This window comes from Cucumis melo, chromosome 7, assembly GCF_025177605.1.
Source record: "Cucumis melo cultivar AY chromosome 7, USDA_Cmelo_AY_1.0, whole genome shotgun sequence".
Taxonomy (NCBI): domain Eukaryota; kingdom Viridiplantae; phylum Streptophyta; class Magnoliopsida; order Cucurbitales; family Cucurbitaceae; genus Cucumis; species Cucumis melo.
Window position 1 is genome coordinate 1,495,851 of NC_066863.1, and position 27,848 is coordinate 1,523,698.

Genomic DNA, 27,848 nt, shown 5'->3' on the forward strand with positions numbered 1-27,848 from the left:
AGGAATAGTTTAGACTAAACCTAAAATTTAACTTTTGATATTTGAATTCTTTTCAATTGTAAGTGATTTTAAAATAAAAGCTTCCAATCACCATCAAAATCTTCCTGTTGTATTAAAATGCCTTTCAAGAGTTTCATGAGTTGTCTACAAAAGTAAATGTAAAAGAAAAAAAGAAAAACTTTGTTAACTTTCTCGCTAAAATCCAAATAAATTTTGAGACAACATTTGAATTTTAGTTGTATTATTGAAGCTCTTATGTTTTATGGTTCACTAACAAAATAATAATAATAATAAACAAATAAATAAAATAATTATAATAGATAACCATTTTAGAAATAATAATTAAGTATATAGTAATAATTTTAAAAAACTCTAAATATATAGACTCTTATGATTTATTAATGATGATGGACTCCCGTCATTAATAGATTTCGAGAGATTTTACTATAATTACATTTTTTTTAATTATTGTTTTATACTTAAGCTAATTCAAATGTCATATTAGCAATAATTCTAAATAAAAATGTATCGGTGGGGTTTTGTTTTGTTTAATTTTCAACAAAAACAATGGATATGACAATCTAGATTATGATTGACAACTAATTTTTATAATCTACAAAGAACAATAATTATATATATATAGTGTACTAAACTCGACATTCAAAACTTTGATGTATAACTCATAAGTAATAAATAAAAATCAATATATACTCAATATGAGAATCAAATCGAAGAGCTTTTAAGTTGTTTGTAGTGTCGTATAATACTTAAGACATTTCAACGCATCAAATAGAGGAAGATGCAAACACTCCATTGGTGTTCTAAAAAATTTTGATCGTATTATTATAGTTGAGAAATTTATAATAATGTTGGTGAACATATTACTGTCTAAATTAACTTTGGAGATTATGCATATCAATTAGAAACATGAATTAATGATTGTATTATCAATATAGACTCCAATTTCTTTTGTAAATACATTAATTTACTAACCAAATCAATTTAAATTTAGTCGGAAAAAAATATATATGCTAATCTGTACAGTTAAGAAAATTTAAATGGTTATATATAACTAAGTAAAAGTAATTAATTAAATGATTTTAATTAAGGTGTGTGGGATAAAGAAGAGCAATATATATTCTTTGACAAACATTAAGCAATATATATATATGTCTGGAGAGTTTCAATCACTGAACCAATCATGCATGACAGAAACATTATAACTTTTTTTGTTCCCTTTTTCTTTCTTTTCACATTTTATTTTTCACTATACTTTGCCCGTGAACATGTTCAAAAGGTCCATATATAATGAACTGTTTTCTATTTCATATTGTTTTTTCATATCATCATCAGCTAGCTGTGTAGGAATATCTCCATCATCTCTTTTTCTTTTTCATATTCTATGAGTTTCTCCTTTTTTTTTTTTTTTTTTTTGTGTTGGTAACATAAATCAAAGCTTCATCATTTAACCCTAGAGAGTCAAACGTGGATTATTATTACATTTACATTATTAATTATCATTTCTTGTAGGGTTTAGGGTTTAAAAATCAAAGGTTAATAATAAAGTTGCTACTGTAATACAATTATTAGAGGACTAATTTTTTCTTTCTTTAAATAAAATTCAACAAAGGAACATGACAAGGAAAAAGACAGCAACCTAGCTCACATCAGAACAAAGCTTTGTGTATATCTCTCTCCACAGGAATCTCTCTCTCTCTCATGTTTTTTTTTTTAACAGTAATTTTTTAAAAAAGATTATAAAAAATAAAATATTTTAAATATTTGGTTTTTTGAGCAAGGAAATGGGGCTTTTTTCTTTTTTGGTTTTTTTCTGAAAGTTTCTTTGGTTTTAGGCTTTTAGCAGGAGGCAGCAAGAAAGTTTGTTGAAAAACATTCAAGAAGGCCAGTGGGTACAAGGTTTTCTTTTTGTTGCGAAGTTCCCCCACCTTCAAATTTTCATTTTCTTATTTAATTTTCCTTTCTCTTCACATGCATATACCAAACCTCCCTTTTCAATTTTAGTTTTAAAGTGAAGGAGATCTTAAATTAAATCTATGAAAATTGATATTCATGGATAATTAATATTCCTCTCCCAAGTTTTTGATTTTTGAGTTTTATTCTGAATTAGGGTTTCTTCAGATCTATCTCTCTCGAGATAGAGTTCTTTAATTTCACTATATGTTTCTCATTTATGAAGGGGTTTTGCAGTTGGAATTTAATGAAGTGAAAGAGGATATTGATGATGATGATGATGAAAGGTAATTTAATGGTGGATGAGAATTTGTCTGTATTGACTTGTGCATCTGGAGAAACAGTGACAAGAACTGAAATTTCCACTACTACGACCCCTATGTATTCTCATCAATCATCTTCTTCCATAAATCAACCAACACCACCGCTGCCACCGCTACCGCCACCGTCGAAGAAGAAGCGAAATCTTCCAGGCAATCCAGGTCTTGTTTTTGTTAAGAATACATGGATAGATGTTTTGATTTATCTTGTGTTTTCAAACTCCTGTGTAATATTAAAAAAGAAAAAAGTTTGAATTTTGAATCAGACCCAGAAGCGGAAGTGATAGCCTTATCGCCAAAATCACTTCTGGCGACGAATAGATTTATATGCGAGATCTGTAAGAAGGGGTTTCAAAGAGATCAGAATTTGCAACTTCATAGAAGAGGACACAATCTACCATGGAAGCTAAAGCAAAGAGGCAACAAGGAAGTGAGGAAGAAGGTGTATGTGTGCCCGGAACTGACATGTGTACATCATCACCCGTCGAGAGCTCTCGGCGATCTAACCGGAATCAAGAAGCACTTCTGCAGAAAGCATGGTGAAAAGAAGTGGAAATGTGAAAAGTGTTCAAAGAGATATGCAGTTCAATCGGATTGGAAAGCTCACTCCAAAATTTGTGGCACTAGAGAGTATAGATGTGACTGTGGAACTCTCTTCTCCAGGTAAATTACTTAATTTGAATATGCATAATTCAATATAAATTTCAATCTCAAATTAACGATAACTATTATTTAATCATTCCCAAATTTAAATTCATATGATTTTGAAAAAGTTAATGTCTATTCCATAGATGATTTGGTAAAAGTCTACTTATTATAAATGGTCTTATAGAGATTGTGTATGAATATTTTATTAAGCTTATAGTAAGAATCAATTATTCTAGTTTTTTCTAAACCATAGAAACTAAATAAAAGGACAATCTTTGAATATAACAAAATGGACCAAATTTTGTAATTAATCGTAAATTATTATTTATAGGTTATGGTTTAAAATGTCTCAACTGTTGAACTATGCTAGAAGAATATAAAAGCATTATTGTTATTATTATTATCATTATTATTATTATATTTTGTGAAAAGTGGGAGAGAGAGAGATGAATAGGGGATAATAATGTGGGAGTATTTTTGAGTATGTAGTACAGAGAAAATTTATGGGGCAGTGATAAAAATTTGTTTGTTTATGTGTTGTATTGTTTTGAACTTTGGCAGGAGGGACAGTTTCATAACCCACAGAGCATTTTGCAATGCCTTGGCTCAGGAAAGTACCAATTTTAATAATAACCCAACTCCTAAACTTACATCCCACCTTTTCCCATCTATTAATTTCCCTCTTAAATTTGAACACCAAGACCCTTTTTTCCCTCCTCCTCTTCCTCCTCCTCCTCCTCCTCCCCCTCCTCCTCATCAAAACCCTAGTAACCCTACTTCTTCAATCGGTCCGGGTCATCTTTTTGCTTCTTCTTGCCCTGCATGGGAAGTTAATAACAACAACAACAGCAATAATAATTCATGTTCAGCTGAAATTGCTCCATTTTTCCATCACATGGTTGGTTTTGAAGAGGCTGCCTCGTTTGAAGAAGCTCTTAATGGGATATTGATGAATAATAACAATAGAGGTAATAAAAATGGTGGCAAAGGTGGTGCTGCCGGAGAAATAACGAGGGATTTTCTCGGGGGGCTGAGACCGGTGGATTCTTCTATGTTTCAGAATCATGAGATGATAAATAACGACATGTCGAATTTGGATTCGCCTTCTCCTTCTCCTTCGACGTTTGGACCGCACGGCCAGAACCAGAATACGACATGTTGGCGTCAAAATTAGTTTTTGTTTTTCTTTTTTTGAATCCAAATTTAGTTTTTGGATCAAACGGAGGAATGGGCGGTGAAAAAAATGTATGTATTTATTATTTTTTCTTTCTCTGGAGGAATTTTCATGTAACAATTTTCGCTTTGCTCTTAAATTCTCTCTCTCTCTCTCTATGGATTGCTTTTTTTGTTTCACAATAAATTTTAAAAGGATCATTAATTATGATAATCTTAAATGATAAATTTATGGATAATAATAACTTAACCCAACCAAGATTTGCATGAATATAGCATAAATGAAAAATAAAAATTTACTATATCCGTAAATATTTTTAACAATTTTGATATTTAAAAAAGATTCGTCAACAAATAAAATTAGATCTTATTAATAATAATTAATGTGCTTTATAAATATTTTGACATTTTACCAAATTTAAAATAATTTATTTTTTAGTTATAATTTAAAGATAATCGGATGGTTTTCAATTTTAAGTGTGAATTTTGAGCAAATCTTAAAGTTGAGTCAGTTACTACTTAAATTGATATTACATTCTTATTCTTAAATTTTGTGTTTTGTTTGACTGGTGCACTTGTGATTTTCTTCTTCTAGTGTCTAATTTTAATAATTTATGTTGATTTTCTGCTAATTAATTTTTAATTAAATTAGTTTCTATTAATTTTGTGCTAATTTGTTCTATTGTTGACTCCTTTTACGTGTTTCTACACGAATAATTTTCATTTTCTTCTGTTTATTGTTGAAATTTCTCGATCGAATTTGAGGGGAAGACTTTATGTTATTCAATTTTGTAATTTACATCATTGCATTATTTGAATTTAGTACATTTTTTGTTAGTGATATTCCTTAATCAGTGTTTGTGTATTAATATTCCCTCTTAGTCAATCTCTAAACATTCAAGTGTTTGGCCTTAATTTCTGCTTAGTTGAACTAGGCAATATAGTGTCTTTAAAAACTTACATATTATACCATACTAAGCGCTTTAATTAACCCGGTTTACGATATAGAGTTTAACAAAGCCCAAGTTGGGTCGAGAAAACACTAAGAAGCTAGTAGAGCATCATGACATTGTCAAAATGAGAAAGAAATATATTGTATTATCGTTGTTTCATTTGATTATTATGATGTATATATACTGACTACAATACTATTGTTGTTTTTTTAGAAATACTATTTGGGTGCATGATCATGTTGCACCTCTAATTTATTTTTATATGGTAGTCATATAACGTTTAGAACACATGAGTCACCACATGCGATTACATTTGAATGAAAATATACAAGTATATAGTCTATCGAGTATTGCTCTAAAATATTTAGTTTAGAGATTTTTGTTATTTCTTTGATAATCTCTTTCTTTAGTGTAAAGTGCGGGTGAGATAGAGACGTAAACTAAACTGGTAACCATACATTTTTTTTTTTTTATCACTTGAACTTTGTGGTGTTTGGAAAAGTAAAGTAGTCATCGCTAAACATTTTGTGAAGGATAATTTGAAGTACGAGTAGTGTTACGACCTAACTTAACAGACGCTATTATACTAGAACATGTAGTTGTAAAAAGTTCAGTATACTTATAAATCTAGAGTGAACGAGTATAGATCTCAAACACTCGTTTATCTTTTTTTATTGTCTCGTTTATTATTGATTGGAGTTGTTATTTTAGTTCATCAAAATATGTGAGGGTGGAGGATCCGAGCATTTGACCATTGGTTGGATGTCTATGTACCACAAGTGTATTTCTACTCAAACAAGAATGATTCGAAGTTTATTATAAAAAAAGGTATGATCCAATTCCCATCAATAGTAAATGAGGTTAAGATAATGAATAATAATAGACCAAGTTTGAGGATGAAAATAAAATTTCTAAACTCTTTAGATTTAAAAAAAAAAAAACATTGGAAAATTAAAGAAAAAATCTATATTTTAAAATCTATAAAATAAAGTAGAAAGGCCGTGCGAAGAGAAAAGAAGCCCAATAGGCCCAAATTTGAGCCCAATTAAAAAAGAAAGCAGGGGTTCGTTCGGCCCAAATTGGAGCCCAATTAAAAAGGCACAATAAACCCAAAGAGAGAAAAAGTGGCCCAAAGGCCCGATTTGGACAAGAGGTGAGAATTGGCTCAAGGGAAGGAGAAGAAGGTCGGTGGAGAGAAATGGAGAAGGGGAAATATCTTGGAAGGGTTAGGTCAGGATCAAGCTTCTTGTCCTGTGGATCCAAATAACGAAAGGGATTCGAAGAAGGATGGAGTCAAAAGAGAGGGGCATAACCGGCATTTACAAATTTTGATATTGCTCTGTAATGGTCAGGAAGCGTTGCGACAATTGCAGAACCCATCTGACTGGAGTAGATTTTTCCCACAACCTCTTCACCTTCTTTATCTCAATCCCCATTTCCTTTGTTTTCGCTCCTATTTTTTTTCAACCCCACAACAAATCTTTCTTCATCTTCGAGCTTGCGTGAAGACAGGTCCCAGGATTGAGAACTGCGAAGATCGAACCTTTTTCCTCATCGCGTAAGGAATGGCTTGGAGGCATCTCATAACCCGGGTGGGTTTAATTTTTTGCTTAATAATTTGATCAGATCCTTATTCTTTCCTGATTGTAATCATATTGGGCGCCGGCGACATGGGCTTTTTTCTAACGGAATCCTTTGATTTTGGGAACCCTAGTTTTCTTCATTTTTGGGATTTTCGGCTTAATCGATGATTATTGTTGATTGGATGTTGAGATTTTTTTTACGTGTATGGAGGTGTTGTAATTTGTTGTGTTTTGTTATAAAGATATGTGTTTTAAGTTCTTTGTTCGTGTGGGGTCGTTGGGCGGCAGCTTCCTTTCATTCCTCGTTTGCTAGCTTCTAGGGTTACCAAAAGGGTTCGCGGTGATGTTGAACACTTTAGTTTCTCGATATGTTATTGTTTGTTTCAGTGACTCAAGATGTGTTTTCTACGCTACAGGTTTCGAGGAATAATTTGGAGTTTGGGCAGCTAAAGAATGCGTTGATCAATACATATTTACCCCTCAATAAGGGCGGAGTGGGTAGCGGTGGAGGTAAGTTCATTTCTGCTTTTGCCCATCAATCTCCTCGTGTTCTTTGATATGTCAAAAATACTTGTTTAATGTTTAAAGTCTAGCTTTTTTTCGATTCTTACAACCGTCATACGTGCGTGGTAGTGCTTTTGAAGTCAATATTGTATTTCTTGAAATAAGTTTATTCGCTTCTTCTCCTTTTTGGTATGCAGTATATAAGTTCTTGACGGCGCAGAAGAGATATCAGTCGAGCTATGTTGGGAACCTTGCTCGAAGAGTGCGGGATGCTGATGAGGCCAGCGAAGTTGCTCATCTCAAAGAACTCTTCCGTAGAAATGATCCTGAAGCTGTTATAAAATTATTTGAAACTCAGCCATCATTGCACCACAATGCTACTGCACTTTCTGAATATGTTAAAGCATTGGTGAAAGTTGACAGACTGGATGAGAGTGAACTACTTAAGACATTGCAGAGAGGTGCGTATACTACTTCTGTATAATTTGTCAATTCGTCATAAATTACTTCTGTTTAGTTTTAGCTTTATTATTGTCAATTTATCCTTTCCCTTATTGTATTCTATATCTTTTTTTTTTTCATCTTCCAGTTATCCTAAAATTTGACATTTTAGGGGGACATCGTGAAAGCTTTTGTTGTTCTATTGCTGAATGAAATTGCACGTGCATGTCTTTCCCCCATCGTAAAAGATGCGATTTCATGTTCCTATCCATATTATCGCAGTGACATATGATGAAGTTCATTAAGTAACGTGTATTTGACTTCTTTTTGTAGGCATTTCAAGTGCATCTAGGGGAGATGAAAGCATTGGTAGCATAGCAGCTTTCAGAAATGTTGGAAAACAGTCAAAAGAAGGCGTTCTTGGAACCTCAAGTTCTCCTATCCATATGGTGGCTACTGAAGGGGGCCACTTTAAGGAGCAGCTCTGGCGTACGATTCGCACTATTGCATTGGCCTTTCTCTTGATTTCTGGTGTAGGAGCACTCATTGAGGATAGAGGAATTAGCAAAGGTTGGTTTCTCTGTTTAAACAGCTATGTTTTAGAAATATGGATTGAAACCGGGGAAATAATCTTTTCTTAATTGTCTTGACAAAATAGGTCTTGGTTTGAATGAAGAAGTGCAACCTAGCATGGAATCTAATACAAAATTCAATGATGTTAAGGGTGTGGATGAAGCTAAGGCAGAGCTTGAAGAAATTGTTCACTACCTTCGAGATCCTAAGGTAAATTTAAGTCTACACATTGTGTGTATGTGGGTTTTTTTAGTGTGTCCCCTTTCTTGTGTTTGCTTTTATCTCCAGCTGAGTTTAGTTCTATATTCTATTTCTCAACTAATTTATAATTATATCAGTATTCATTGCATGCAGTTGGTTCCTTGATCAGCTCTACTAAATACTAGTTTGGTTGGCAATTAATTGGCTAGTTAACTTCTTCAGCAATTATTAATTATTACTGTTGTTATTATTATTTAATTTTATCTTATTTTAATTGATTACCTTGTAGCGATTCACTCGTTTGGGGGGCAAGCTCCCAAAAGGTGTCCTACTTGTTGGTCCACCTGGAACTGGCAAGACAATGTTAGCAAGAGCAATTGCTGGAGAAGCTGGGGTACCATTCTTCTCATGCAGTGGCAGTGAGTTTGAAGAGATGTTTGTTGGTGTTGGAGCTAGAAGAGTGAGAGATTTGTTTTCTGCTGCAAAGAAGCGGTCACCGTGTATTATTTTCATTGATGAGATTGATGCCATTGGAGGAAGCCGAAACCCCAAGGATCAACAGTATATGAAAATGACTCTTAACCAGTTACTTGTTGAACTTGATGGCTTTAAGCAAAATGAAGGAATAATTGTCATTGCAGCAACAAACTTTCCCGAGTCTTTGGATAAGGCATTAGTAAGACCTGGTCGATTTGATCGCCATATTGTTGTGCCTAATCCTGATGTTGAAGGACGTCGGCAAATCCTGGAATCACATATGTCGAAGGTAGATTTCTATTCCTTCAAAACAACTGCTTTGCTTGTAGTATCTGTGCGTTCAGCTTAGTCTGCCAGTGCCAATCTATACTGAAATAATAATATAGGTCTATCTATCACATATCATATTTAGGGTAAGGTAAAATACTTCTGCTTCATGCTGCCTGCTTTGTGTCTCCCTTTCCCAATATAAGGCTGTGCATTGGGTTATACATTCGTTCATGTCTTAGATGCTATGTGATGATATTTTGACCACGATCTCAAACTTGGCTTATTGTGTTTTGTGTCATTAGGTAAATTTGTTGATTATTTGAATTTTTAGCTAGGTCTGAACCATTTAAACACATAGTTCTGAATCCTGATCTTGACTGAACTTCTGTCTCGTCTAGGTGGTTTTGAGCTTCGGAACCATATTTTGTAATAAGTTTTTTGGAAAATAGCAACTTCATGGCTTGCGAGGGACCATCTAGTTTTCAGTTTCAATTTTAAATCATAGCTAGTTTTTAGCCAGCTACCCAGTTTTGCAGTTCCCAGTTTGCTTCCTGAAACTTTATGATGCCAAACAATGTCATATCTTTACGGTCAATTATCCTACACATACCCTTCTTATGCTCAATAATTACGGATTTGACATTACCTTTTCAGATATTGAAGGCAGATGATGTTGATATGATGATCATTGCGAGGGGGACTCCTGGTTTTTCTGGGGCTGATCTTGCAAATTTAGTTAACATAGCTGCTTTAAAGGCTGCAATGGATGGTGCTAAAGCTGTGAGCATGGATGATCTAGAATTTGCGAAGGACAAGATTATGATGGGAAGTGAGCGTAAGTCGGCTGTTATTTCTGATGAGTCACGAAAATTGACTGCATTTCATGAGGGTGGCCATGCCCTTGTGGCAATCCACACTGATGGAGCGCTTCCAGTTCACAAGGCCACAATTGTTCCAAGAGGTATGGCTCTTGGCATGGTTGCACAGTTGCCTGATAAGGACGAAACCAGTGTCTCCCGAAAACAGATGCTTGCTCGCCTTGATGTTTGCATGGGAGGACGGGTTGCTGAAGAGCTCATTTTTGGAGAAAATGAAGTAACTTCCGGTGCTTCATCTGATTTGCAGCAAGCAACTTCTCTTGCCAGAGCCATGGTTACCAAGTATGGTATGAGCAAAGAAGTTGGACTCGTTGCCCACAATTATGATGACAATGGGAAAAGCATGAGTACAGAAACAAGGCTTCTTATCGAAAAGGAAGTGAAGAACTTCTTAGAAGCGGCCTACACAAATGCAAAAACAATTCTCACTACCCATAACAAGGAGCTCCATGCCCTTGCAAATGCTTTGCTTGAACAAGAGACTCTTTCTGGTAGTCAGATCATGGCTCTTCTTGCTCAGGTGAACTCGCAACAGCAGCAGCAACAACAACATCAACAATTAGTTTCTACACAGAGTAGCTCGCAGTCCAAACCTGTGCCACCATCAGCACCAAACCCTGCTGCGTCGGCAGCCGCTGCCGCTGCCGCAGCAGCGGCAGCAGCAACAGCTGCAGCCAAGGCTAAAGGCATTGCTCCTGTTGGATCTTAGCCGTATGTCGTAGCCGTTGCAGCTTTGTTTTTAATTTTTGAGATTCATTGTGAATATAGTAACTTGCTGCCTTGTTGCCTCTTTTTTTTTTATGGTGATTGTAGCCTGCCACTAATTTATGTATCACTATGCATCTAATTGTCGATTGGTAGCTGTAGAAGAGGTGAATGCAGAAAGTGTAGCGGTTAGAGGAGTTCATTGTCTTTTCCTTATGCTTCTCTTCCATTGTTTCGATACTCAAAAAATAATTTTTCTTACATACATACCTTGAAAAGTACTTGTAAGGCTCTCCCCCTCCAATCTCAGCTCATTCTTTGATATGATGCCTTTGATTTATTCTGCTTTTACATCAAAGAATGGAGTAGGTTTTGGAACCACGTTTCTTTTCGGATGGACGTCTATTTTCCTCCACGTTTCTATGGCTTGTATTCCCTCAAAAAACATATTTGTCGGATGTGCATAATGCTCATCCTAAAATAGGGTAAATATATTTAGTTTCTAGCAATCTTTTAAAAGTCGTGTCGAAATATCTCTTCGAAGTCCACTTTTTAAATTTTTTTAGAATTTGGTTAAGAAGTAAAGGGTTATTTTTTATATGTATACACACACATATAGAATTTGGTTTAGTATTGTGTTGTTTTATATATATATACACATATTAGAATTTGGTTAAGTATTGAATTGAAGTGTTTTTTCAAATTGATGTTTCTTGAGTAGTTAGGAATGTCGTGTTAAAAACAGAACCATCATCCTCGCCCACTCTCTAAAAAAAGATGTTCCACAATTACATATCAAATCAACCAACAATCTTACCACAAAACTACTCACTTGGAAAAAAAAAACCGGCAAACTTTTTTTGTTGTTGGAAAATTTAATGGACGGCGCGAGGGGTTGAAGAATCGGCTTGGATGAAGAGCGGTTGAGATATGAAGTTTCAGTTGAAGAATTCAAATTATTCATTCAATAAGGGCTTTTGAGACGTTCTCAAAATTTGGAGGAGAAATCTAGGTTTCCTTTGATTTTTTCGCAGTTTCTTTATTTGATCATTGCTTTGAGATCCATCTTTGAGTTACCCATTATGATATTTGTGTTCATTCTGCTAATCAAACAATGTGTTCGATGTGGGTCTTCCAGGAAAAGTGTCGCGGACGAATCCGACTCCTTGCTTGATCTATGCAAGTCAGTATAGTAGGAATCAGTGATCAATTTATCAACTGAATTTAACGATTCTTACTTCATTGTGTTTTTGGAAATTTTGAACTGATTATTACCTAGGAATTACTTAATCTTCAATGATCAGTATTAGGCTTGAACTTTTCGAGCGGAGCAATTTTCAATAAAACAGATTTTATCTAATTTTTACTTTTTCCCATTGTAGTGGCTTGCCAACGGAGAGTAGTGATACAGAATAACCATGGTGAGAAGCTTGTAGGGATCCTGCATGATACGGGGTCAGATGAGCTTGTTATTGTCTGCCATGGATTTCGGTCCTCGAAGGTTTTATATATAAGATTGTTTTTATATGGTTTTGAGTGTGTTTTTTCTTGTGGCATTCGATTAGTAATTATCTATTTGCCTTTTTGGATTCTCATGTTCCGGATGTTTTCCATTTCCATTTAGAAAAACACATTAGAATGGCTTTTAAATCTGTACTCAAAACTAAATTGCGCAATTGATTTCATCCGTAAAAGAAACCATCTTACTTTTACTATCCAAGATACGTTGGGATTGTGTTCTTAAATTGTGATTTTGAGATGACATTTCTGAATGTGTTCTTGTTGTCGGTTGAGTTGTTATCGTCATCTTTCATTTGTAGGAACGCATTCCTATGGTGAACCTCGCCACTGCTTTTGAGAAAGAAAGGATCAGCGCTTTCCGCTTTGACTTTGCTGGAAACGGGTAAGATCTTAGAATGGATAATCAATGGGGTATTGTAGCTTTGCATGTAGTCAAGATCATTGTCTCTTCACCTTATGATTGGAAATTGGTTGTTGAAGTTTACCGGTATGATTAAAAAGAAGGTGCTAACTGCAAATGTGAAAAGTCGTCCAAATTTACAATTGTGTTCATATATATCCTACTTTAACGATGATTTTCTTCCATTTTGATTCTCAAGGAACAAGCATATTTGATTTCCTACAACATTGAAGTTCCTGAAGTTTCTTGCAGAAGTATATTATCATCAAAGCTTCTCAATGTTTATTCGTCCATACTTCTGTGCAAACTCTGCTCTATAGGCCATTGGTTGATCTTTATTCCCATGTTTTCTTCATACTCTAATCTTAAAAAAAGGTTTTTGTTATAGTTCTCGTTTCTTTGGTGTTTCTGGTTGTTTCAAATTCAGGTTGGGGTCTGCTTCTCTGGGCATTAGGACTTGCATCATTTGATTCCTTATATTATATTGAGTATCTTGATTTGAAGAACTAAGTTTGTTAGGAAAAAGAAAGTTGCCTGTTGGGTACAAACATTTATCCTCTAAAATTTCTTTCTTGAAGATGATCTAGTTTCTAATTACTAGAGAAACCATAATTTGCCGTAGAACTTCCCAGTTATATACAATTTGCGAATGGATCACCAAAACATTTTTTTGTTCTATATTTGGCAGAGAGAGTGAAGGTTCATTTCAGTATGGCAACTACCGCAGAGAAACTGGCGATTTACGTTCTGTTGTTCAATATTTCCATGGAAAGGAACACACAGTGACCGCAATAATTGGACACAGTAAAGGTCTTTATCGTTGGTCATTCTACAAAAATCAATCTTTAGTATAAAGTGAAATTTTGTAATTCGTGTAGTGTATTTAAGACATAATTCAGCTCTTCGAAGACATTTCTGTGGGAAGGAACATATGGTAGCTGCTAATTTACTCATATTTTCGTTGCACAGGGGGGAATGTAGTTCTCTTATATGCTTCAAAGTATAGAGATATTCATACGGTCGTTAATATATCTGGCCGATTTAACCTTGATAAAGGAATTGAAGGCCGCTTAGGTAGAGATTTTTTGCAAAGAATTAAGCAAAAAGGATATATTGATGTCAAGAATAGAAGAGGTAAGCCGTCAAATTCTAGTTTCTGTTTCAACATCATCAAGATTTCATAAAATCACGCAAGTACATAAGCAATCTTTCCCGTTTCTTCTATTTCTTGTTTTTATAATCAGGGAAGTTTGAGTATCGCGTCACTGAAGAAAGTTTAATGGACCGACTAACCACCGAGGTTCGTGCAGCATGCTTAGCAATTCAGGGTGACTGTAGGTTAGGACTGTAGCTCTTCTGTTTTGTTGTTTCTGTTAGGATCATGGCACTGTTCATATTTATTCACTTTTCTATTTCAGGGTTTTGACTGTTCATGGATCAATGGATAAAATTGTACCAGCTGTAGATGCTTTTGAGTTTTCAAAATCAATTGCAAATCATGATCTATGCATCATGGAAGGGGCAGATCATGATTATACTTCTCACCAAGATGAATTGGCTTTAGTTGTTGTGAACTTCGTTAAAACTAATCTTCATCTGCACAAAGATAAGTCCGAGCTGCAGCAATGTAGAAAGCTTAGAGGTAGTCGTTCACGGTTGTAATAAAATTCCTTCAAGATCAACAAGAATACTAAGCACATTCCTTACTTGTAAATATTGTAGTTAGATTCTGATGTTGTAGACAAATGTTTCCCAATTTCTAATAATATTATATTTCTTAAATCACAAATTCAACATAAAAGTTTATTACTCTGGCGAATGAAGACAAATTTAATATAACATTTAACCGTCTCCGTTACTTAGCTTGAAATATCAAAAAAGACCTAACAAATAAAAATCAATATTAAATGGAGAGGAAATAACGTTGAATTTCTATAAATCACTTGCTCTGATACTATCTTAAATCAATAATTCAATTTTAACGATTAAACTAGTAGGGTGAAGGTAAATTTAATATGATAGTCTAACAATATTTATGATCTACTCGATGGTTTTGACATTTTTTCATTTTGATGAAATCCTATGTTGGTTTAAAAAAAAGAACATTTTAAGGACAGTAATAAACTTCAACAGCTTCAATCAAAATATAAAAGAAAATATTGACCTCTATTGCTCTACTTGTAAATATAAAACTTACTATTCTTCCTGAAATTCAGATAACTTATGGGGAGCTTTCATTAAGATATATATGCTGCCTACAAAAGACGAGAGAGACAACTCAGTTTGCACAACCTACAAGATATGGCTGCTACATATAAATTAAGTACTTGGCTAGGCAGCAATAGTCCTTGGCTTGACTCCTATTTTTCTCCACGAAACACTTGGCATTATTTGTTTGGTGTCGACACGATCCTTATACTTGATAGCAAAGTTTAGCACTGAATCAAGAAGAGAATCTGACAGAAGATGAGGTTTTAGACCCAACTCTATGAGTTTGGTGTGCTTGGCATTGTAATAATGTTCCTCTGCCTCTACCCTTGGATTTGGCACAGTTATGGTTTGCACATCCAACCCAAGCTTCTCTCCCGCTTTAGTAACAAGAGCGGCAAGTTCATTGACAGAAAACTGTTCTGTAAATTGATTGAACACTCGAAACTCTCCCGGGTTCGCTGGATTTGCAATGGCCAGTTCTACGCACTGTACTGTATCTCTTATGTCGAGGTACCCTCGGGTCTGGATACACGATCAAATAAATAAAAAACATAAATTAGTCCAGCAAAGATATCAAAAGTTAAACGAGCTTTAGTTAATAATAATTCTTATGAGGAGAATAGATGCAATAGTCAGGTATAAAACTCATAGACGTGGATTCTACCTGACCACCTTTGCCATATACAGTGAGTGGATGGCCTACGGCAGCCTGAACACAGAAACGATTCAATGCAGTTCCAAACACTCCATCGTAATCAAACCTATTATACAGCTCTTCATGCAAAGCAGTCTCATCTGTCCGCAATCCATAAACAACCCCTTGATTTAAATCCGTGGCTCTGATCCCCCAAGCCTTGCAAGTAAAAGCTATATTGTGTGAATCATGAACCTTACTTAGATGATAGAAAGAACTAGCTTGCTTGGGGTAAGGCAAAGTATCTGTCCTTCCATTATGAGTAATAGTAATGTAACCTTCTTCAATGTCGATATTAGGAGTTCCGTATTCACCCATAGTCCCCAGCTTTACCAAATGACAGTCTTCTCTAAACTCCTTAATAGCAAAAAGTACATTCAGGGTTCCAATCACATTGTTGTGCTGAGTAAATACAGCTCTTGATCGATCGATCATAGAATATGGAGCAGAGCGTTGCTCACCAAAATGGACGACAGAATCAGGTTCAAATGATTTGAAGGTCTCTGTTAAGAACTCAAAGTCACAAATATCGCCAATGAAGAGTTCAATAGTCTTCCCAGTAATAGATTTCCAGCAGCGAATGCGATTGTGGATGGAGGAAATGGGAGTCAATGAGTCAAGACCGAGCTGATGATCAAAGAGACGACGGACAAGGTTATCAACAATGGCAACCTCGTAACCTTTCTTGGAGAGGTGGAGAGCAGTAGCCCAGCCACAGTAACCATCTCCACCAATGACCATTACTCGCTTTGTCTTAGACAATCCACTCGAGGCATCGAGAGATCCAGAGCTGGATTGAGTGGAAGGGGCTTCCTGGTTAGCTGGAAGTGTAGTTGCTCGGACAATGCACTTTCCTGGGAGTTCCTTTTCTTGCCAGACAAGCCTTGGCATTGGTGATTTACATACTTTTGAAGTAAATGACGAGGAAAATGAGGTAAAATTATCGGTTGATGGCTTGAAGTAAGATTTCTTGCTGGAGGAGATCTTCAAACAGCATGAAGTTGAAAGAACATGTGCCATATCAACGTGTTCCACAGAATATTAATGCTTCTGAACCTGCAGAGCAATACCAAATTAATCGACCAAGTTTCAAACTTAGCTGTTACAATGGTAACTCAGATGAAAGTTACTATTTATGTTTCTTCAATAAGTCCACCTAGACGAAAACATGTGAGAGAATGCAATCTTGGGGTAAGTGAATAATGTTGAATATGCCTCCAGAAAGGACAGAACAGAATACACGCCTCTCTACAAATGTTCGTTCCTTTCACTTTTAGAGGCGGAAAAATAGAAATTTCATAAATCTTCGTTAGCACGAATCATGTAATGCACACTTAAAATTATAAAAGAACTGAGAAAATACAATCATTTGGGAAAGGTATAGCAAGTCTTGAAAGAAAAACGGTCGTAGGGATTGAGCAAAATGTAAGCAGGGGGAGGGTGATGAAATTTGTATATTAGAGGATAAAAGAGATCCTTGTAGAGAAGGCTTGCTTGCACATGCCAGTGAATATTCTATAACGTAGATAGCAACCAATTATCTAATCGATGGTGAACGGTCATTATAGCATAGGCCACAGGTCATCTTGGCAGTGGGAATAACCGATCAATACACATCAACAAAAGATTGTTTCTTTACAGAGAAGAAAAAAAGCATGCGACGGTGAAAAAGAAAACATCTAAATTATAAGTGTCTCCGTTACAAATGCGGAGACAGGTATCCCCACAGCTGCAGAAGCAAAAAAGAAAAGTGCAACTCGCATTCATGGGGTGTGATAAAGCAACACTCCTATACAGCGCCAAGTAGAAGAACGAAAGGTGTTTTCTTCATCAAACCATAAAAATGTACCAAAAGGGTAAAACTTTACAGAACTAGGCTTATGGGTTAAGCTAAATTATCCATTGGGACATTAAGACAAACACCTAAGCTGCATAAATGAAGTATGACGCAAAATGAACATAACCAACGACAGAATGACACGAATAGTAAAAAAACCAATTCCCAACAATTGAAGATTCTTCCTCCACTTCTCCAGAGGATCATTTTCAGAAAAGTAAATTTGGGGGAAATTTGGGCATACCGTAATTCAGGGTGTCAGAAGAAATCTTCAGAAAGAGTAAACTAAAGCAGTGAAACTGATCGAGATGCTGAGAAACATGAAGTGCGGAAGATTGGGAAATTGGTTGAGGCAGGACTTTTGGTTCGCTATCTTTGATGAGAAAGAATCCAAATCGTAGCCGAGAGCATATTCGGCTTATCCGATCCTTCTAGCATCGTACACTGGGCTCAATGTTCAATATGACTAATGTCAAAAACCTAAATTACAAAGTCACTCAAAGTTATTTTTCAAAAACTTCATTTTTATTTCAACATTCTTCATAAAAACCCGTTTAAAATACATTCTTATTTCTTTAAAATTAAACCCTTCAAATTGTATTTCAAATATATCATCAACTTTAATCGTCCGTTTAGAAGAAGGATTGGATTATGGAGAATTAATCTCATGATAAACCTAATTTTATCGTAACATGTGTTTGGAAGAAGTGTTTTAAAATATATTTTTATGATAAGACGTGTTTGGGTGAACAGTTTAAAAAAATAGTTTTAAAAGAGAGTTGAAGAAATAGAGATGTGGGGAGTTAAAAAAAAAATTAAGAAGAATGAGAGAGGGGAAGAGGTGTTATGATAACCCTAAAAACAAGGGTTATGATAATCCTTCTTCCAAACAAATCCAATAGTGATAGTCATTGGGCCAAACAACCCTTACACCTTAAAAAAGGACGTCACCGAAAATCATAAAATTAAACTTTGAATTTTGTGTTATCTTTAAGCTTTATTTGATAATTTTTTATTTTTTAATAATTGAAACTTTGACGATAGTTTTTTCGAAAATAAAAATTATTTTTAGTTTTCGAAACTTAATTTAAATTTCAATTATTTTTGAAAATATTGATAAAATTAGAAAGAAAAACAAGAAAAAACTCACTAGTGTTAAATGGACTTAATTTCAATGATTATAACTTAAAATATAAGAGTCATAGATATAAAAATTGGAAATTGTCTAAAACAACTCTCATTAGTTTAAAATATTAAAATAAATAATGTTTGTTTGTTTAAGATAAAGTAATAGAGAAATTAAGTGTAAGTGAATCTCCAAATTTATGGATGGATATTTGTATGATGATCGAGCCCACCCATTAATATTATATGGCACATGCTTGGCATCCAATTATTTATCACAAAAAATTTCAAAATTCTCGTGTTGTTTGTGCAACGTATATACAAGTCGTGACAACGCACAAAACTTTAGGCTTCGATGTTTGATTCATGTTTTAAAGTATAATTAATCTTAGGTTAGTCGGTTGAATAATTGGATTTAGGATTTAAAGTTTAAGGAAGGAAGTTGTTAACTCCGCACCTTATTGGAAGTAGTAAATTTGTAGCCTGTCATATCTAATAACATTAATTTCAACATTAAGCATTTGATTTAAAGATATTTTGTATTCTTTAAATGAATCGTGAAAAAAAATTATGAATTGTTAGTATCTAAATATTACTAATTTGATATTGTATTTTTGTTACTTCATAGGTGCTGTTTTAAAATTTAAAAGATAAATAAAAATTACATTTTTTTTTAGTTCCCAACTTTACGATAATAATTGCATTTAATTTCTAAAATGTTTTTCTATTGAATTTTAAATTTCAAAAGATATTTTTCTATAAATGTTAAAACAAACTTATTTCAACAGTAATTAAAATAATCTCTCACAAATTTAAAATTTAAACACTCAAACCTCCGATTATTGTAATAATTAAAAAGTCATTTATAAATAAAATTTTAACAATATATTACTCAATGTCCAATTTAAAAAATAAATAAATAAATCAAAGACTAAACGAATACATCTCAAAATTTTAGAGACCAACAAAGAAAATATTTTGGTTTTTATGTTTATACGGAAGTAACGATCTAATGTACGATAATAAATTGATAGTTGTATTTTTAAATTCATAAATATTTAAACCCTAAAGTTATAAATTATATTGAAGGTTGACAAAGAAATTGTTAACCATATGGAAATTTGTACTTTTTAAAGACGGATTCATGACTTTTGCACCCACGACTCCAAATCATTTAATTCTATTGTATTTTTTTCAAGAAGAAAAAGTCGACTACCACTCACCCACCAACCAATACTCACATGAGTCAACTTGTCAATGTCTAATATATAAACAAGTAGATTATGAGTCCTCTTAATACAATCATTAAACAAAAAAAAACCAATCTTAAAATTTAAAACCTAAAATTATTTTGATATAATAATTTTAGAAGGTTTGTTATTTAAAATAATTTAACTTAAATATATATATATAAATAATTAAAATAAAAAAGATAAAGATAAAGAGAAAAAAAGAGAAGAATTGGTTGTAAAGGTTAAGAAAAAAAAGAGAGAGAGGAACCCTAAACCAAACCCATCTCTGACATTATTCCAACTGCCCTTCCTTCCCACGGCATCATCACGCCCTACTCACGTGCCTCCTAATTTTAATAACTATTATTTTATTTATTTATCTAATCTTATATAGATTTCATTTCAATCTTAGTTTATAGTTATTATTAGATTAATACACATGGAAGGAAGCATCTACCGTCTTTTAATCTGATACCCTAATTTCACTATAAAACTATAAAAATCAATGTCTTTCAATCTCACTCTTCTCCAAGTTTATTTTTAATTTTTAAATATTGGATTCGAGTTTTAACTCTCCACTTATTATTGTCATAAATCTATACGACATGATATTTAATTATTCACCTAATAGGTAGATAAGTGTTGGAGGAAACAAAATCTATATCTTAATTTCAATATTTTCCATCAACATAGTTAAGTTGGGAATCACCGTTTAACATTGAATGAGCTATGAAATTTCCAATCACATTGTACAACCATTAATTGTATTAACTGAAAAGGAAAAAAGAAAAGAAAATGCTGAAAGTAGAGGGAAAAAAAAGGATGGTAACTTTTATAAGGCAGATAAAAAAAAATTATTAACCATTTAACCCAAATTACCCAATCATTCATTCTCACAACCTTAAATTTTTTTAAAATTTTTACTTTTTATCTCTCTAAAAAATTCTCCAGAAAAAAAGAAAAGAAAAGTACAAAACAAAAGCAAAGGTGAAAAAAAAAAAAGAAAGATATTATATAATATTTGTTACCGAGTAATTAGAGAGTGAATATCCAGATCTTGATTCGGAGATCAACCTTGCAATCGGCGTCGGAAACAGAGGCCACCGTCGGCGTCTTTCCTCGTGGCGGAATTCCTTTAATTCCTTCACAGCTTACTCTGATTCCGACTTTCTTACTATTCACTCGTCCAATTTTGACTTTCACTTTCGTATCCATTTCAATCGTCAGAGGAGTTCCCCCTCTCTTCTTCAGATCCGATCTGAGACTCGTAACGGAATCCGCATCAAGATCTTCGGCGCCGGACATCAACGTTCGAAACACCGTCTGATTCTTGGTTCCACTGATGAAAGCCGGGATGGAGCCATTGGCGAGGAGGACGGAATTGGAGAAAGTGGAGATAAGGAAAGGGTCGTAAGAGAAGGTAATGTGGGAGTTGGGGTTAAAGGATGAGAGAGTGAGATTGAAAAGAGATGAGAGGTGAGAGGCGGAGGAATCCGGGGAGGTAGTGAGATTAAGCTTGGAAATTCGAAGGGAGGAGATAGTGAATTGAGGGCGATGAGGACGGTACAATACGTAAAGAGCAGCACCGGCAATGGCAGCTAGAAGAATGAGGCCTAAAACGATAATGATGGTCCAAAAGCAGAAGCAGCAGCAGAGATTGCGACGGGTACGGTGGTGATTGTGGTGGTTCCTGTAAGGAGGGGGACGGTAAGGGTGTTGACGGAAGTTTGGTTTGGAAGAGGAAGGAGGGATAGTGCCGTTGGTAGTGGCGGCACCGTTAACGGAGGGTTTTGGAGCGGCGTCGGGCATGGTGGGGAATTGGGAGATTTGGGAAGGGAGGAATTGAAGAAGAAGAAGAAGAAGAAGAAGAAGAAGAAGGAAAGTAGAGAGAAAGAGGAGTAAGTGGTTTGCTTTGTGTACAACTAAGAGAATCTGTGAGTTTGCTTGGGATTGGTTTCTATCTTCTTCTTCTTCTTCTTCTTCCTCTTTCTATCTCTTTGTAAAAATAAATAAATAAATAATAAATACAAAACAAAGGAAATTTAATTTTGGTGTATTTTTAATTACTTGAATTCCAAGCTTTCTTTTTTTTTTTTTTACTTTTGCAAAGCCTTTATGTTGTTCATTCCTTTTCTTCAATCTTATTTCTAATCTCTTTTCTACAATTACCATTCTACCCTCTTCCTACTCCATCACTTCGAGTTTTTGATAAAGTTGAGGGGGCTTGAGCACTTCTTAAACCTATACTAAATCTGTCAATGTTTGAAGACATACATCTCTATGGATGAATTCTACGTTACTTTGATGATTTTGTTCAAAATTTGTAATGATCATTGGTTTTACAGAATACTTTCAATAGGTTTAAGATTTGTTTTTTTTTTTAATTTTTGATTTGTCTGTATTTTTAAATGTAACAAAGTGATAGATCACTATTATCGTTTATCATTTATAGATACTAACCACTGTTGAACAAAAATTTGTTATGTCTTATAATTCGTTTCAGTAGTTTTGTTATTTAAAACAATTACTTGTATAAATATTATTAAGTGCCTTATTTTAATTTTAATTTAGTGTTACTAGCAATGATTTTATTTGACATATTTTTGTTGGGTCAATAGTAAACGATGGGCTGGATCATTTCGAACTTGAATATGCTCTAAAACAAATGTTCGGTTGAGACTAACCTTATTTTATAAATTTATCACAAATTTTCACGAATGCTCAATTTTAATTGGTATTTAACTATAATCACGAGTTAATTAACTAATTATAATGTCAAAATCCATAATCATTTTTATTAGTTATGAAAAAAGGAACAACTCAAAAATAAAAAAAGTTAAAAAAAATAAACGGTAAATCTTGGAAATCAATAAATTAACATTTTAAAAGTAGTAAAACTTTAGGAGAATCTAATAATTAAAATCTTATGAACAAACTAAATATAAACTAATAATTTAGAAGATTAGAAATAGTATATTTCCTCTTTTGTTTCATAAGCAATAGTTTATAGGTTGAATAATAAAATTATATGTTTTCATAAAAATAAGAGGCCACGTGGACAGTGAAGAGCTGTGATTGGACAATGTTAAAGATATATGGAAGGTGGGGCCCTCCCCTGTTGTTTCTTTTTAGATCAAACGGTTACAAATTTACCATTTCACTTTACTGTCCATTTTCTTTGGTTCTTACTAAATATTAATTATAATTAAGGTTCCATTCTATATCTTCTTCTAAAGAACGAGAACTTATTTCCATCTATATTTGATTTCGTTAACTCCTTAATGGAACAGTGAAAGTGCTTTCGATGAATTAATAGTTCGTTGAATAAGATAAATCACTTTTTCTTTAAGATTTTGATCTTTTACGTCTACTGATACTCTGCTCCATTTTCTCAATTTATGTTATATGCAATTTTCTCCCTATACAGATTTTGTAGTGTTTTGATATTATGTGATTTGTCGATATGTTCTTTTTTTTTTTTCTCTTTCTCTCGTTTTTTTTCTTCTTGTTTTGTGATTTATTATGAGAATATTTATTTACAGTTTCATGAGTTTACTTTCTATATCAGTTGATTTAATTTGCTTCAAGATTTCAATTTTTTAAAAATAAAATTAAACATGTGAGAAAGCCCAAGAGAGAACATGAAAGAGTTGAGTTCTGGGGAGAGAAAAAAGAACAAAATTATTTTTTGAGTCTATTCTATTCAATCGTATTGATCGTGTTTATTGTTAGATATAAAATATGAGAGTTTTTAGTTTTTATCAGTTTAATTAATACAATAAATACAGAACTTAGTATCCAAATATAAAAGTCACCTCATAATTCTATTAAAAAGTCATTAAAATCCTAACACAGTATGAACCAAAATAAACTTTTTTATATAAGTGTAGAGACAAAAATCGGTATTTTTAAAAGTTTAGAAACCAATACACAAATTTGAAGAGAAAAAAAAAAGAGAGAAGATTTAAATGGAAAAGAGTGGGGTCTAGTAATTAGCTAAGTAATCGTAATCAGTGGGTTGGATTTGCTTAAACACAAAGTCAATAATTAAAACTATAATTAAGTTATGGTAAGTTAAGAGGATGAGATTTCATTATTTTTCCCAAAGTCCAAGTTGAAGTAAATCAAAATATTATATATATATATATATATATATATATATATATATATATATATATATATATATATATATATATATATATATATATATATATATATATATATATATATATATTTGTTCTTTTCCTTTTGGTTTTCCAATGTAATTATTTTTTCCTTTTTGGGTTGTACTTCAACCACCGACACTTTTTCAATCAGTAAATAAATAAATTATATATATATATATATATATATATATATATATATATATATATATATATATATATATATAATGTTTTTTATATTTTTGAAATTGGGGTTTAAATTATTATTTTTAAAATAAAAAAATAAAGAAAGAAAGAAAGAATTGAATGTTATATGTATAGGAATGATTATTATGAGATTGTACTTTATGTAAATGAAATGAAATGAAATATTTTTGCAAATAACAGTAGTGATGGTAATATTATAAATAATAATTATAAGGTAGTAATGGGATTATAAAAAGTGGATTAACTTTCTTTTAATTATTATTGTTGTTATTTTAATGATGATGGATAAACTTTTAATCCAATTCTCTCTTTTTTCTTTTTTTTCATAATTAATGGTTTGATTTTGTTGTACTTTTGATGACATAAATTATTGATTTGTGAGTTTCACCCATTTTCTAGTTAGCAATTTTAGATATATCCAAAAATGCCAATTTTATTTTCTAAAGAACACATAATTTTAGAAATTATTATTTTTTTTATTTGATTACAAGAAAAGAACATTTTTGTTATTATCCTACGCGAAGATTTAGAAAAGATAGGTGCAATTTGAGAATCATTTAAGTATTTTTATCCATATTTATTTGTCAATTAGATACAAGTTTATTAAAAAAAAGAATGCATATTTATATAATTTTAGAGTCGGTGAAATTTTCATTTTTGGTTTAAGGTATTTATTTTTACTTTTATTATCGTATTTAATTAATATTTTTTAAAAAAACTAAAATGGTTGAAAATATTTATAGAATATAACAAAATTTGAGTTTAAGCAATGTTTGGTTAAAAAAATTATTTAAGTAATACCTAAAGTCAGATTATCAATTAAACATATAACATAATGTTTCGATCATATCTCATGATTTCATATTTCATATACAACAAAGCCCAATAGTTCTGGCCCATAAGTGTAGCCCAGCTGTAAGCCTTATTAATTAGGGAAAAATTGGATCTAATTAGCAAAATTTTAGATTTGGAAAGTTGCAATTTGTAAATATAGTAATTAAACCTAATGTAATATATCAAATTTTTTAGATATAGAAAACTATAGATTCATCTCTCAAGATCTAGTGGTGATAAATTAATCCGGGATGATATCATTGTACTGCTCGATGCAATTATTTTTTATGAATTTTAATTTTAAAAGATAGCAGAAGAACAAAAAAGAAAATGAAAAACCATCAAAATAATTGTTGTTAACTAACAAATTTTGGTCAATTATAAATTGACACGTTATTTAGTTTAACTAATGATTGATCAATTTGATATCAATTACAAATTTATGTGCGTCATTTAGTTAAATTAAAAGACATAGAAGTTGACAAATCAAATAACGTCACTTCTTCATTGAGAGCAATGTTAATTGGTCCACCCAAAATTGAAGTCGTGTGGCGATCGATGTCAAACCTAAGGGTTGGGCTCATAAAATCGCCCAAGGCTAAGTACGATATCCAAAACTCTATGAACAAAGGTAACCCTTTATTTGAATATTAAGAATTCACAAAAAGAAGAGGATAGATAATCTTAATGAGTCATAGATCAATAAGTAAATGGTCGATGATAAGATCAACAAGTCCATGAATATTGTACTCCAATAACATCATCAAAGCAAAAATGCCCCAAGTAAACTATTGTATTATTTTCTCACTCAATAAAATTTTAGCAATGCTCATTCAATCATTAGTCTCCACATATATATAGTCATTAAAGATAAAAATGATATTTTTTCCAATAATTCTCATCAACTTTCTAAAGATTAAAAATGTCAATAAACTTTTAACAAATTTTTTAAAAAATATTGTTAGTTTTAGATAGAAATCATTGAAGTTTTATCTTAAAACATTCTTTCATTCTTGAAAAGTTTCAAAAATATACTTGAGCTTAAAAAAAGTTAAAGAAATACTTTCATTAATCTAAATTATAGACCGATATTCTCACCAACTAAAATCAAAATGAAACTTTTAAGTTAAAATCATAGTTTTAAATTTATAAAAAAAAATATATTTAACTATTAACACGAAGACCTATAGGTTGTTTTAGTATGTTTTGAAGAGATTTTTTTAAAAAAACTTTTGTGAAAATGTGTAGAATTTAATGTTTTTATCGAGGTTTAAAATATCGATGTTGATTGATATATCAAAGTCTTATGATTTTAGAACAACAATTTCAATAGATATTTCTGAAAAAATATAAAAACAACAATTTCAAAAAATGATTTTAGAATAGCAAATAAATAAACACGTATGTTCTTTACGGTTATATTTATTATAGAGTCATTTTCACATTTATTTTTCGTGATTCGTAAATTTTTTATGATGTAATAGAAATATCGATTCATTCCTTCTAACGACATTGAACCCATGGAAATTTAAAATTATAGTTTTAACTTACAAATTTGGTTCGATTTAAAAATTAGATTAATGAAAATAATTAATTTTTTTAAATATAAATTTAAAGGTTATTTATAAAAAAAAATTCAATAATCGAGAAGTATTTATAAAGGATATTAAAATGTTGTGTTAAAAATTATTAAGACTATTTAATAAATTTTAATAAAAACTAACCTCTTATAAATTAAATTTAAGATTTCAAGGTATGAACGAACGTGGTGTGTTAACCTTCTTCTTCTTATTATTATTATGGATTTGGAAGTTTCTATATTGGAAGAGTATGGTAGGCAACAAAATTTGGATTTTGTTGCAAATTTTTTGTTTCTTCTAAGTGTACAAGTACAAAGAGGGTCCTACATCTAGTTATGTTGATATCTAAATAAATTTAAATGATTAGCATATAGATAGATACATAGATAGACAGTCTAGAACTAAATGTTTCCCAATGTTATCCCATTTCATCTCTTCCAAATCTTAACCACATTTTTCTAATTGCTTTTGTTCTTCTCTCATTTACCTCAACCATATATTTTCCTCAACAACAACAAATAAATAAATACGTCATACACATGTTTTTTTTTCTTTTATAATAATAATAATAATAATAATAATAATAAACTTTCATAAACAATAAAATTTTAATGAATCACTAAAACAAAATATAAGTAAACTGCTGTACACCATATTACCTACTGAGAGCTATTTGGTTCAAACATTCTCTATCTTTCTGTACTAAGAAGAACATTTAAGATGGATCTAAATATGTGTTTAGTTTAGCTATTTAAAGTATTTCACAACCATTCAAGTTAAGTTTCGAAATTAAAGTTTATTTTAAACAATAGAACAAAAAAATTAGGAGCAATAAAAGATTAGATTTGAAACATTCACTTAATCACAAATTAAAATTAGAATAATCGAAAGCAATAGAACAAAAAATATATATAATCTAATTGCACCAAAAGATTTAGTACAAGTCCAATTGAGTCGAGCTCTCTCAACTTTATGCTATATATATATACATACTCTAGAGATTTATAAATATTTTATAAAATATTGCTGTATATACTAATATGTTGAATCTAATTTATATATTTGTAATTGAGTCATCTCCTACGATAGTAACAACATGAGAATCAAACAAGGTACATTTTGTCAAGAAGATTTAAAGGAAGTTTCACTTTTAGTCTATTCAATGCGTTGCTGCAGATATAATAACCATTTTCTTAAAATCTAATATAATTTAGACAATACAATACATAGAATATTTAAATAAAAATATTATAGAGAGCATGTTAGGGCAAGATGGATACAACTGTAAACTAAAAAGTAGTAATCATAAAATATGAGCTAAAGTAGAAAGATTAAACTAGTAGGATA

At 32.0% G+C, this 27,848-nt stretch overlaps 5 protein-coding genes across 10 annotated transcripts; 3 read left to right on the forward strand and 2 right to left on the reverse strand.

Moving 5' to 3' along the window:
* Positions 1-1,360: 1,360 nt before the first annotated feature.
* On the forward strand, positions 1,361-4,252 carry LOC103493664 (zinc finger protein MAGPIE-like). 4 transcript variants are annotated; one of them, XM_008454508.3, is made up of 4 exons: positions 1,361-1,917; positions 2,209-2,453; positions 2,558-2,954; positions 3,501-4,252. In XM_008454508.3, exons 2-4 carry the CDS (start codon positions 2,240-2,242, stop codon positions 4,111-4,113), a joined length of 1,224 nt encoding a protein of 407 aa, XP_008452730.2. In that variant the 5' UTR covers positions 1,361-1,917; positions 2,209-2,239; the 3' UTR covers positions 4,114-4,252. The 4 variants fall into 4 exon arrangements, with proteins under 4 accessions (XP_008452730.2, XP_008452731.2, XP_050943808.1 ...); XM_008454509.3 differs by having other exon boundaries at positions 1,734-1,910; XM_051087851.1 differs by having other exon boundaries at positions 1,739-1,917; positions 2,198-2,453.
* A 1,995-nt stretch (positions 4,253-6,247) lies between these two features.
* On the forward strand, positions 6,248-10,978 carry LOC103493658 (ATP-dependent zinc metalloprotease FTSH 4, mitochondrial). The gene is made up of 7 exons (XM_008454498.3): positions 6,248-6,657; positions 7,065-7,158; positions 7,350-7,613; positions 7,927-8,163; positions 8,252-8,376; positions 8,657-9,133; positions 9,769-10,978. Exons 1-7 carry the CDS (start codon positions 6,631-6,633, stop codon positions 10,699-10,701), a joined length of 2,157 nt encoding a protein of 718 aa, XP_008452720.2. The 5' UTR covers positions 6,248-6,630; the 3' UTR covers positions 10,702-10,978.
* Positions 10,979-11,313: 335 nt separating this feature from the next.
* Positions 11,314-14,400, forward strand: LOC103493659 (uncharacterized). Of its 3 annotated transcripts, none has more exons than XM_051087853.1 (8): positions 11,314-11,709; positions 11,836-11,880; positions 12,080-12,198; positions 12,518-12,600; positions 13,307-13,428; positions 13,588-13,752; positions 13,863-13,918; positions 14,037-14,202. In XM_051087853.1, coding segments are annotated over exons 2-8 (576 nt in total). In that variant the 5' UTR covers positions 11,314-11,709; positions 11,836-11,879; the 3' UTR covers positions 14,067-14,202. The 3 variants fall into 3 exon arrangements, with proteins under 3 accessions (XP_050943810.1, XP_008452721.2, XP_008452722.2); XM_008454499.3 differs by having other exon boundaries at positions 11,327-11,709; positions 13,863-13,956; positions 14,037-14,400; XM_008454500.3 differs by having other exon boundaries at positions 11,327-11,709; positions 12,080-12,118; positions 13,863-13,956; positions 14,037-14,400.
* Positions 14,401-14,829: 429 nt separating this feature from the next.
* LOC103493661 (UDP-sulfoquinovose synthase, chloroplastic) lies at positions 14,830-17,923 on the reverse strand. Its single transcript, XM_008454503.2, has 3 exons — positions 17,605-17,923; positions 15,494-16,579; positions 14,830-15,351 (listed from the first exon to the last, which is right to left on the reverse strand). Exons 2-3 carry the CDS (start codon positions 16,541-16,543, stop codon positions 14,950-14,952), a joined length of 1,452 nt encoding a protein of 483 aa, XP_008452725.2. The 5' UTR covers positions 16,544-16,579; positions 17,605-17,923; the 3' UTR covers positions 14,830-14,949.
* Positions 17,924-20,556: 2,633 nt separating this feature from the next.
* LOC103493662 (NDR1/HIN1-like protein 6) lies at positions 20,557-21,688 on the reverse strand. The gene has a single exon (XM_008454504.3). It carries the CDS (start codon positions 21,524-21,526, stop codon positions 20,753-20,755), a length of 774 nt encoding a protein of 257 aa, XP_008452726.1. The 5' UTR covers positions 21,527-21,688; the 3' UTR covers positions 20,557-20,752.
* Between the last annotated feature and the right edge of the window lie 6,160 nt (positions 21,689-27,848).

Coding starts and splice junctions, on each gene's coding strand:
- LOC103493664 (XM_008454508.3), top strand. CDS start 2,240: ATGATGATGATGATGAAAGGTAATTTAATGGTGGATGAGAATTTGTCT. Junction 2,454..2,557: donor AAATCTTCCAGGCAATCCAG/GTCTTGTTTTTG, acceptor ATTTTGAATCAG/ACCCAGAAGCGGAAGTGATA. Junction 2,955..3,500: donor TGTGGAACTCTCTTCTCCAG/GTAAATTACTTA, acceptor GAACTTTGGCAG/GAGGGACAGTTTCATAACCC.
- LOC103493659 (XM_008454499.3), top strand. Junction 12,199..12,517: donor ATGGATTTCGGTCCTCGAAG/GTTTTATATATA, acceptor TTTCATTTGTAG/GAACGCATTCCTATGGTGAA. Junction 13,957..14,036: donor GCAATTCAGGGTGACTGTAG/GTTAGGACTGTA, acceptor TTTCTATTTCAG/GGTTTTGACTGTTCATGGAT.
- LOC103493661 (XM_008454503.2), bottom strand. CDS start 16,543: ATGGCACATGTTCTTTCAACTTCATGCTGTTTGAAGATCTCCTCCAGC. Junction 15,352..15,493: donor TATATGGCAAAGGTGGTCAG/GTAGAATCCACG, acceptor TCGTGTATCCAG/ACCCGAGGGTACCTCGACAT.
- LOC103493658 (XM_008454498.3), top strand. CDS start 6,631: ATGGCTTGGAGGCATCTCATAACCCGG. Junction 6,658..7,064: donor GGAGGCATCTCATAACCCGG/GTGGGTTTAATT, acceptor TCTACGCTACAG/GTTTCGAGGAATAATTTGGA. Junction 8,164..8,251: donor GGATAGAGGAATTAGCAAAG/GTTGGTTTCTCT, acceptor TTGACAAAATAG/GTCTTGGTTTGAATGAAGAA.
- LOC103493662 (XM_008454504.3), bottom strand. CDS start 21,526: ATGCCCGACGCCGCTCCAAAACCCTCCGTTAACGGTGCCGCCACTACC.